General features: G+C 36.5%; 1 protein-coding gene and 1 long non-coding RNA gene across 2 annotated transcripts; one reads left to right on the top strand and one right to left on the bottom strand.

Annotated features, from left to right (window-relative positions):
* Window positions 1-383: 383 nt before the first annotated feature.
* Window positions 384-6,449, bottom strand: LOC107794107 (putative serine/threonine-protein kinase PIX13). Its single transcript, XM_016616569.2, has 6 exons — window positions 5,854-6,449; window positions 5,161-5,483; window positions 3,359-3,494; window positions 3,133-3,275; window positions 1,890-2,013; window positions 384-935 (listed from the first exon to the last, which is right to left on the bottom strand). The coding sequence occupies exons 1-6, from the start codon at window positions 5,936-5,938 to the stop codon at window positions 517-519; spliced, it is 1,230 nt and encodes a 409-aa protein (XP_016472055.2). The 5' UTR covers window positions 5,939-6,449; the 3' UTR covers window positions 384-516.
* LOC142171537 (uncharacterized) lies at window positions 6,259-10,678 on the top strand. Its single transcript, XR_012701179.1, has 3 exons — window positions 6,259-6,369; window positions 9,628-9,699; window positions 10,472-10,678. It is a non-coding gene; the product is annotated as an uncharacterized LOC142171537 (long non-coding RNA).
* The last annotated feature ends 1,037 nt before the right edge of the window (window positions 10,679-11,715 follow it).

The following is an 11,715-nucleotide window of genomic DNA, read 5'->3' as shown; positions in this document are numbered from 1 at the left end:
TAGATTGAACTGACAAAATTTATTTTGATCCAATAATTGCATGATTTATTTATGTAAGTGAACCTACTGAAAGTACATCCGTTGGATTTCCATCTATCTTTGTTGTTCCATTAACTTGTAGGATTAAAGGATATTGGAAGACAAACAAGGCACCATATGTGGTCATTTTATGGATTACTATTAGTCCTGCAATGCAATTCACTACTCTAATATATCCTCTTCTTTTTATAAGAGGAGAGTAGCACACTGTCATTTATGTCTAACAAACTATGATCCCAATTGAAAGCTGATTGATCATTTGGTGATAAAAGAATATAAGTATTACTATATAGTAATACATTTTGTGAGAGAGAGATTACTCCTAGCCTAGCTGTACTGATTGATACCTTCAACAGATGAAATCAGCTACAATCCTATAATTTCAACACAGACAATACAAAATTTGTTATCCAAAATAATGAATTACAACAAAATCTACAAGCAAACTCATTTTTCTTCAGCTCGCATTTGTACCTGTCATCTTCCAGATCCAGCTCTGAATCCATGGTGGCTTGTACCACTTCTCGGTGATTGCTTGCATCGATGAGATGAAGGCTCGGATTTACTTTTGGAAGGTTTTGGTTTCTCCTTCATAGATTCAACTTGTTCCAATACTTCGACTACTTCTTTCATGGAAGGTCTGTTCTTAGGTTCCCCCTCAAGGCATTTTAAACTAAGCTGAGCAGCAACCAATGCCGCCTTTGAACTATATTGGCCTTCCATTCGGGCGTCCATGATGGACCTCAGCTTCCTTTTGTTACAAAGCATTGGTTTCACCCAGTCAACCAAATTATTCTGTCCGCTAGGTCGTTTTGTGTCAAGTGCTCGTAAACCTGTTAAAAGCTCAAGCAATACGACACCAAATCCGTACACATCACTTTTTACGTAGAGATGACCTGTTAACATGACAAGAATCCTCGGATTAATGTGTGATACTGAAAATGTTTCTGTGTCTCAGAACTTTGTCAGTAGGATTTTATATAAGAACTGAACCAATAAACAAATTGCTATAACAAGATCATTTTAGTAAAATATATTCGAATAGAGGCGGATAAATGATTTATATCTTATGGGTTCAACTCTATCTTCTTATCATTGAACCACTTGCGCTTTTGAAAGTATAAAAAATCTACCTTCACATTTCATTCCAAAGAAAAGCGGTAAAGCAAATCTTTACATTCCAAATTATAGATCATTATATTAACACTAATCCTAAAGATATCTAAAAAAAATACTTAAATTGTTTTACGAGTGAAAAGAAGAAGAAGCTAACCTCTATTAGCTTGTTAGAAAATTGCGTGGAGTTGGGATAAGGGCACCAGAGAGTGCATTGTTTGAGTTGGAGTACGTAAAAACTATAGAATAGATGAGCAAACCAAATTATAGGTTGTTTTAGAATATTTTTAAATTTTTAAAAAAAGAGTTCTTGCTTTTTGGGTTTTTATTATCCTTAATAATGAAGTATTAGTCCATAATAGTATTTGCTTTTGGTTATACATTTTCTTAAAATTTCGCTGGAATTGTATTTGCTTATACAGATGTGGTTAAAGTGTCATTTCGAGGATCATATCTTAAGGAAAAAAAAAAAGCCAACATCTGTGCGTCCACCCCTGCACTCTGCTCAACGGCAAATCAGGTAAAGCCAGAGTTTGACAAATCAAGACTGGGGCTTCGTTTAGCCTAAAAAATTCAACTCTTGTACATCTATAATTTCAATTTAAATGCATAACAGATCGATGATCAAATTACTGCTAGTGGTTCAAAAAATGTGCATGCACACCTATGTCTATTTCATATGTAGATTCAAGTCTAGTAAAGGGATAAGGGCGCGGCGCATAAATAGTGCTCACCTGTAGCAATGTATTCAGGAGCAGCATAACCGTATGTGCCCATAACACGAGTAGTCACATGTGAGTTCCCATCTGAAGGCCCCACTTTAGCTAAGCCAAAATCTGATAACTTTGCATGGTAATTCTACAAATAGGAAAGCAGAAAACCTTCAAAAGCTGGCCGCTATGCAGATGTACATTAAAATTGGAAAGGAGGAAAAGTTACTGAAGAAGAAACATAGTTGCACTCCTTATCCTTTCAATTTAGTCCCATCGGAAAAGGAAAAACAATATGAAATTAGATGCAGTGATGTTCATGATATTGAATTGAACAAAACATTCAAATTCAGTAGTATGGATCATCAGATCATTGCATAATGTACACATTCACAGCCTCTGAGAGAAATATTGGGTAACCATATGGAACGGGAAATCCTCTGAAAGCCAAAATATAAGAAATGAATAATTTCAGGAATCCAGCCGATTCTAGGTCTTGTTGTATCAGTTATGTTAAAGATGAAGGAAAAAGAAAGAGAAAGCAATAAGGGATATGCACTAAGCTATAGCAAGATTCTCTGTAGTCTGTACCCTTCAATCAATCACAAGCCTATACTCCAAACAGCAAAAAGGAAAACAAACAATGTCAGTCAAACTACCACTGATCCTAATTACCCAGCTACTAACAAGAATCAAGCGCATTGGATATGCAACATCTACAAGTCAAATCCAGTGGCATATGCAACACTTTTAATTACTGAGAAATCCTAGAGGACCAGTGGCACAATGTTCAAAGCTCGGTAAATAATGATGTGCGCCTAACCCAAATATCATGCCCTGCGCTCTTACCACTAGACCAAAGCCCTAAGGGGCCAAGGGCAATGGAATATGCATGATTTCGCACAATCGATGTCTATTTATAGTCACTATTCAGTTTGTAGGTGGGTTTAGGTCTAGGATTGTGGTGGTTTTAAGAATTTACTTCGTGTACCAAATTGGTAGGTATTACTTTACATTATTTTCAAGTAGCGTCGAGCTAGTATATGTATACATATTGTTCTTTAGAAATATTATTCACACATACATATAAGAAAAATGCGAAAGAGTGTCTGATGACACCCTTTACTTTAGGGTGTCTCCGCCACTGTGTCAACCCAATGTAGCAATTGTCGCTTCAGTCTAGCCTTGATTTGTCCATATTCTCTTATTATCATGATATACTAGAAAACTGGCCTAACCAAATAAAGTACAAGTTAGCAGACCGTACCCCATCAAGCAGTATGTTGGAAGCCTTGAAATCTCTGTATATGATCTGCTTTTCTGAAGAATGTAGAAAAGCTAAGCCTCGTGCTGCTCCTATGGCAATTTTGAGCCGCAATTCCCAAGGAAGTGGTTCAATAGCTGTACTCCCTGTAAAGTGACATACCAGAGATCAGTGCACCATATCAATATTTAGCTTGTTTAGGTTGAAATTCTATCACAAAACTTCTTACTTCTGAAAAGATGGTTTTCCAAGCTTCCCTTCGACATGAATTCATATACAAGTAACAGTTCCTTGTCTTCCCAACAATATCCCATCAATTTAACAAGGTTCGGGTGTGAAAGCCTTCCTAAGAAGTTCACTTCTGCCTGCATTTAATTAAACGATTAAGAGTGTTAACCAAAGTATCTAACTATGAATCACAGGTAACATACCAATGTAGAAGTTAGTTGATAAAACAACAACAACAACAACAACAAGCCTAGTGTAATCCCACAAGTAGGGTCTGGAGAGGGTAGTGTACGCAGACCTTACCTCTACCTTAAGAAGGCAGAAAGGCTGTTTCCGATAGACCCACAGCTCAAGAAAACTGAAAAGTTCAGGTGCACATTCCTGATATTGAAATAAGGATATATGAAGCCTAACTAAACAAACTACGTCTCTCTCTAAAAGATAAAGGTACGTCCATCTTAACTTCAGGGATGGCAGTGGCAGATAACCTAATACACATGGAAACCCATAATCTTGCTTCAATTTTTATCTCGAATATGAGTTAATTTTGTAAAAGACTGCTTTTTGTTCCTGAATTAACAGGATTTTGGATATCCAGAAGCTGTATTCTTCCTCTTCCACTCAATCAGCTATTTATTTAATATGAAAAGAAACTTTATTTCAGTTTGCTAAGTTTGACCATAAGTTTAGAGAAGTCTTCAATATAATTTGGTTGATAGCTCTTATATTTTTCATGTCTCCTCACACAACAATTAACCTGAAGATTTCAATTAAATATTGACCCACTGTACAGTTGTCGAAAATGTTGTCAAGAACAAGGTAATTTGAAGTTACTACAGAATTATTTCAGCAACTAAAATCTTAAATACCTATAGATGAAATTGATGATTATTACAGGAAGCAGATGTGTATAAATTTCTCAAAGTGTGTGATTAGATAAGTAAGATGGGAAGTTTGACACATTATATCATATTGTTAACTCAGTTTTGACAAGATAAGAAATTACTTATCACAAAATCGTTGTTTAATTACAAGCTACTGCCATTGTGGGAAGAAAAATTGAAAAAATGGCTCAATGTTAAACTGGCATCTCAAATAAGTGACAGCAAATGTACAGTGAACCAGAGAATCAAAGAAAAAGTTTTTCTCATACCTTATTAGTTTGGTTGGGGTCTGAATGGAGAAATATGGACTCAAAACAAATCAATAAAAGACTTTATATTCAACGAGTAATTGCGTATAATCAGTACACTTATGTCAACTAGCAAGATCAATGCCTACTTCCAGCTTGAAAACATGCAAATTAAGCAAATAGAATCCTATCAATAACTGATTCAAGACTGAATTGCATTTAAATAACTATAGTCTCAGTACACACTTATTTCTACTTTATTTGTTTATTCATTCAACTTTATGGAAGAGTTCATCCATGTAAGAGGCAATCCTAGTTTTCTAAAGCCACATTGTCTAACCATCGACTAGCCCATCGAAGAGTTTACTTGACTAAAGAACCAAAACTGAAAATGTTTCATACATGATAGTACTAGTTAACAAAAAACTGGATACCCAAATTTTCAGCATATTTAACAACCACCACCTCATAATTACCCCTAAATGGTCAGCAACAAGGTAGCCATACTGGCTTATGTGTTTTTGCATTCACGGGCATTTTCCTAGTTTGTGCAAGAGCTCTTTCTCCAACAGCAAAGGTCAAAGTATTGACTTCTTCGCCAAATGAAGGTCCAACATTGTGCAAAGAATAAAATGCTTATAATTTGTATCGAAACGTTTCAGTTGTCATACCTGCCACTCTTCAAATCCCTGCATGCTCTCAGAGTTCAACTTTTTTATGGCAACAACCATTCCAGTGCCAGCTTTAGTTGGAGTAAGGGTCTTCTCATCGACCCAGCCTTTGAATACCGTCCCAAAACCGCCGATCCCCAAAACCGTATCAGACTTGAAATTTCTTGTGGCAGCCTTCAGATCAGAAAAGCTATATGTCTTCAAATTTGGAGTAGGCAATATTTCTCCATTGAAATATGAGTCCTCGCTCGCGGTAGCTGAAAAACGGCTATGCCCAGCACTGCTGCTAGTCGAAAATCCAACACCACTGTTCTTTGATGTATCTACACAAAAAGTACTCCTTTAAATACCAAAGTTCTGATCTTTTACATTCCCTTGTGCTCAAATCTATGAGCTCTTAAAGGGGCTTTAGCAAATATTATAAAGAACATAAAATTACATCTCCAAATTTATGGTCACAAATTTTCCATATAAACAAAAAGAGAATCCCATTTGGGAATTTGACAGGAAAAAAAGAACAGAAAGCACAATATTTACAAAAAGAGAGTAACTTTAACAAAATAATTCACGAGACTGCTATAAAGAACTAACTATTACTACACAAAGCAACAAGAAAAAAGTGAAATTGGTGAGCACCCAGAAAAGAAAAAGACTATAAAAATGCATATATATACTTGTGCAAAAAAAAAGTACCTGGGGTTGAAGGTCTAGGTGAGTAGCTGGGGATGGAGCTACTAGGATTTTGGTTACAAATCCCCGATCCAAAACAATTCCCCATCTATCTATTCCCACAAATTTTGCTTTCTCCTTATTATCTTCCACTAAACTACAAAATTGCTGCCATAATTTGCTTCACAAAGTTAAAAGGAGAAATCTTGATTGTATGAAGATGATGAGTTGATGAACTTTTTGTCTGAAAACAGCGTAGTTTAACTTTTTTGACAAATGGTGGAATTTTTGGAAAACTAATATTGTTGTTGAAATAAAGATACTATTACATTATATATGCGCCATTTTTTCCCCCTTTTTTTAACTAACTGTAAACTGCTAGGATTTTACAGTGTGGTTTCCTGGTTTAGCTAGTACTGTTGGTTTTGCAGTTTTGTGATGGTGGCAATAGCTTCAACCAGAAAGAGAGAATGTAGAGAAGGGACAAATCTGAATTCTGAAGACAAGTCAACGGCCGAGTTTATATAGTCGCCATTTTTGGTGCGTCCCCATGTTCTTGCTCTCCATATTATAATTAACGACTTTTTCTTCTTTCTTGTATTTCCTCCTACCCTTTTATTTTCTCATCTTTTATCCATTTACCAAAATGACAAAAATATATTCTTGAATGAACACTTTTTGCCTCATATTTAACAAACCTAATTATTTGATTTAATAAAAAAAATGAGAAAAAAGTTTAAGCAGAAATACCGAGAAAGTTCCGTCAAATCATGAAATTATGCCAAACACCGGAAATAGACTAAAAAGAGAAACTACCTAATCTTTTCATTTTAAAGTAAAAATTACGAGTGCACCCTAGTTGGTCGCCCAGTGTATTCATTTTTAATTTTTTTTTTTAAACTAGTACTTGAAGTTTAAACGGTCCCCGTCTTTCTCTCCTCTTTCTTCTTCTTCTCGTGGTGATTTTATATGGTATTTGTGGACATACTTTAAGGTAATTTATGATATTTTACGGTAGTGAGTTGTTGTGATACTTTATTTTTTATTATTGCTTAGGTTTTTTTCTTCTTCTTTTTCATAATTGCAAAATAAGTTCGTTAGATTTATTGTTGTTTTGACAAATTGATGGTTGAGGTTTGTTCTTGATGATATTTAGAGGCCATGTTTCAAATTTGAGCTCATTTGGAGTAGATTTAGTAGTTAAATCGTATATTGAATTGTTAAAATTCGAAAAATAAATTTTTGTTCATGAAAACGTTGGTTGCACTTCAGACCTATTTGGCCTTAGTGCATCTAAAGAACATTTTTTTCACTTAAGACTAATTGGCCTCAAGTGCATGAAACTTTTGGTTGCACTTCATAACTATTTGGCCTTAAGTGCATCTGAAATGCATTTTTTCCCGTCAAACTTTTTGTCCTTAAGTGCATAAAACCATTGGTTGCACTTCAGACCTATTTGGCCTTAAGTGCACTAAAATGCAATTTTTTTATTTTAACTTTTTGGCCTTAAGCGCATGAAATCATTGGTTACACTTCAAACCTATTTGGTCTTAAGTACACCTGAAGTGCAGTTTTTCACTTCAGACCTCTCTGACCTTAAGTGCATGAAAATACTTATAGCACTTCAGACATGTTTGTCCTTAAGTGCATCTATAACGACCCGACCGATCGTTTTGAGAATTATCATCCCGTTCGGTGGCTTAGATCTCGAGTAGCTTCGTACTATGACTTGCGTGTATGATCAGATTCAATTTTTGGGTGATTCGGGATTGATTTGGAAGAATGATTCTTTCTTTAAAATCTTAAGTAGTAAGAGTTGTCCGGAATTTGACTTTTGTGTAGACGACTCCAAAATGATATTTTGATGATTCCAATAATTTCGTATGATGATTTTGAACTAAGGCGTATGTACGAATTTGGATTTGGAGGTCCGTAGGTTGATTTGATGCATTTTGGCGAAAGTTGAAGGTTTGGAAGCTTGAGAGGTTTGACTGGGAGTTGACTTTGTTGATATCGGGCTCGAATTGTGATTCAGGGAGTTGGTATAGCTTCATTGTGTCATTTGGTACCTGCACGCAAATTTTGAGGTTCTTTTGGGTTGGTTTGATATGTTTCGGCATTAGATTTAGCAGTTGAAAGTTCGTTAGTTCATTAGACTTGAATTGAGGTATGATTCGTAGTTTTAATGTTGTTTGATATGATTTGCAGCCTCGAGCAGGTCCGCGTTATGTTATGGAACTTGTTGGTATGTTCGGGCGGGGTCTGGGGGTTGGGGTGTATTTCGGATGAGCTACAGGTCATTTTTCTATGTTTTTGAACTACTGGTTATGATATCTGATGTTCTTCATCGCGATTACGATGAAGCAAACTCTTTCGCGTAGAGTTACTGTGGAGGCAGGCATTTTGTTCTTCGCGGTCACGAAGAGGCGACCGCGTTTGCGAAGCATGGAAGATTGTTTCCTTCGCGTTCGCGTATACGGATGCCAGGAATGGACATTAGGGGTTTTGTTGTCTACGTTCGCGTGAGGGACACCTCATTCGCGTAGCGTGTTGGAGACTGTCTGTCGCGTTCGCTACTATGTTCACGCGTTTGCGAAGAACGTTTGGGAAGTTGTTGATATTTGGCTTCGCGATCGCGATGGTCATTCCGTGATCGCGATGGGTAAACACCTGGGCAGAATATAAAGTACTATATTTCAAGGGTTATGATATTTTGTCACTTTTTGAGTTAGAGAACTCGGTTTTGGGCGATTTTGGAGGGGATTTTCATAATTTGGATTGGGGTAAGTATTCTTGACCCGGATTTGATTATTTCATGATTCCATCCTTATTTTTATCATTTAATTATTGATTTGAATTGGAGAAATTGGAGATTTTTGTAAAAACTTTCTAAAACACAAAAATGATGATTTTATTGGTTTTGTCGGGTTCCAGGATACGGGCTCGGGGTTGACTTTTTAGTTTTCATTAAAGATCGAAGCTTTATTGTGTTTCCTATGGCTTTTATTTATGATATTAAGTTATTTTGGCTAGATTCGAGCAGTCTGGAGGTTGTTTCACACAAAGTCTTTTTAGAGTATTGATTTAGCTTCTTTGAGATAAGTATCTTGCCTAACTTTGTGCGAGAGAAACTACTACCCCGTATGATTTGGTTTAATTGCACTATTTAAATTATGTGAAAGACGTGTACAAGAGGTGACGAGTGTGTACACGACCTTAAATATAAAAAAATTGACTGGATTAGACTCTTAGGCTTCTTATATGCATTTAATTGAAGTTGTCATTACACGTTCTACATTCTTTTGTTAAGTTTATTCTTTCATGTATTTATTTGAAATTGTTAGCACATGAGGTATCTTTTATTTGTCAAGTTTACTCTTATATGCTTTATTTGAAGTTGTTATCTCTTTTATTGTAATGTGGCCTCCTTTATTGTTGAGTTATTCTTAATTGAAATTGTTGTTACATGATACCCTTTCGTTGTCGGGTTATTCTCATGCATTTAGACGTAGTTTCTAGTTCATGCCATCTCTTTCATTGTTAACTTTTGTCATACACTAGAATTCGAAGTTCGCCATTTCATAAAAATACCTTTATTATTGAGTTTATTCTTAAGTAATTAATTGAAGTTGAAGTCATTGAAAGTCATTAACCTGTTTTAGTTGAAGTTGTTGTTTAATGTGGTATTGTTCATTGTTGAGTTACTTTCCCCGTTCATTTTTCGTTCAAAATTGTTATAAATTTGATTATAATGAGTATTAGATTATATATTTATGGATTTGCACATTGATTGACTAGTTTTGGAACGATGGGCATCAGTTTGAGTTGTTGGAAAAAGCTTTGAAGCTGGTTATGGAACTTCGGAGCGAGGTAAGTCTCTTTTCTTACATTGTAAGAGGGAATTAACCCCATAGGTGAATTGATTTAATATGTGCTTCTATTTTTGGGGGATGCGGGGGTGTGTACGCACGAGGTGACGAGAGTTCGTACGTAGCTACTAACTATGCTTATGTCCGGGTAGTCTAGCACCTAAATCATGTTATACTTGCGTTGCTTGCACCCTACTTGATAAGGGAATTCTAAAAGGTTAAACTTTATTTACCTGAATTTTGGACGGGTCACTTGACAGTTAGTGAGAATTGGTATTTCTTTGATTATTAGCCCCTTAATAATCTTTAATTGGGTGTTTTAATATATTTCCTCTTCTTGTGGAGCGGGCCGAACGCTTCAGTAGAAGATAGATGCATCTATGGTTCGTACCGTTCGACCCTCGGTAGTGCACAATTTATATATTTGTATGTTGGATCGGGTCGTACGATCTCGGCATAATTCATGCGTAATAATTCTTGGAGTCCAATTATAATTGATATTGTTTCATTTGCTTGGGAGATTAATTTGTTAAATAATGGAAATTAATTGGGGATTTGATATTAGTGAGAATTGTTTATTCATTTCTTGTTATTGAGTTTTCAACGGTATTTATATAATCCATGCTTAATTATAATTTCAATCCTTTATTGTTAGACCATAGTAAGAGTCGAAGCCGACCCCTCATCACTACTTCTTCGAGGTTAGACTAGATACTTGCTGGGGACGCGTTGATTTACGTACTCATGCTACACTTCCTGCACATTTTGTGCAGGTACATATATGTCTAGAGGTCTTGTGGGCGCAGAGGCGCGGCTATCACGGGTATTTAGGTGAGATGCATACCATTTACGAGTCTGCAGCATACAAAGTCTCCATCAGAGTTATTTACATTTTTTATGTCTAATTTGTATTCTAGACATGTGTTGTATGTTATCATATTTCCTAGTTGATGCTCATGCACTTGTGACATTGGGTTTTGTGGGTGCTTACAAGTTGTTCATCGTTTTAGTTTGTGAAAATATTATCATTTGTCCTGCAAATTCTATTTCTTACTATTTAATTGATGAAGAATTATGATTTCAAATACTAAAAATGGGTAATTAAGTTAATCATTCACTAGTAGCTTGCCTGACGGCGGTGTTAGGCGCGATCACGACATTTAGTGGATTTTAGGTCATGACAGACTACTTGAAGACTGGGAAGTTGCCCTCGGATCCTAAAGAATCGAGATCTCTACGCACGAAAGCGGCCAGGTTCACCCTGTCCGAACTCCGAAGGTACTCTGTTCAGATGAACGTTTGATGGCCTGCTCGCCATATGCTTAGGGGTCGGGAGGCACCAGATATGTTTTGAGGGAAGTTCACGAAGGCACCTGTGGAAACTATTCAGGGGCAGAATCTTTGGTTCGTAAGATAATAGGGCTGGCTATTACTGGATCGACAAGGAGAAAGATGCAAAGGACTTTGTACAAAGATGTGACGGTTGTCAGAGGCATGCACCGATGATCTATCAAGCCGGAGAGCTACTACATTCGGTCTTGTCACCTTGGTCGTTCATGAAGTGGGGAATGGACATTGTCGGTCCCCTACCGTGGGCACCCAGTAAGGCTCAATTCATACTGTTTATGACCGATTATTTTTCTAAGTGGATCGAAGCTCAAGCGTTCGAGAATGTCCGGGAAAAAGAAGTCGTCAACTTCATTTGGGACCATATAATATGCCTATTCGGGATACTGGACGAGATAGTGTGTCATAACGGGAAATAGTTCATCGGCAGCAAGGTAAATAATTTTTTCGAAGACCATAAGATAAAAAAGATCATGTCAACACCCTATCACCCTAGAGGAAATGGGCAGGCGGAATCAACAAACAAGACCATACCTCAAAACCTAAAGAAAAGGTTGACTGATGCCAAAGGGAAGTGGAAGGAAATTCTACCCGAAGTCTTGTGGGCATACCGTAAAACCTCTCTAGTACCGTGGCAACTCTATTTTCATTGGTATACGGTGCCGAAGCA

Source organism: Nicotiana tabacum, chromosome 17 (genome assembly GCF_000715075.1).
Source record: "Nicotiana tabacum cultivar K326 chromosome 17, ASM71507v2, whole genome shotgun sequence".
Classification (NCBI taxonomy): domain Eukaryota; kingdom Viridiplantae; phylum Streptophyta; class Magnoliopsida; order Solanales; family Solanaceae; genus Nicotiana; species Nicotiana tabacum.
This window is presented reverse-complemented; position numbering and strand designations above follow the sequence as displayed.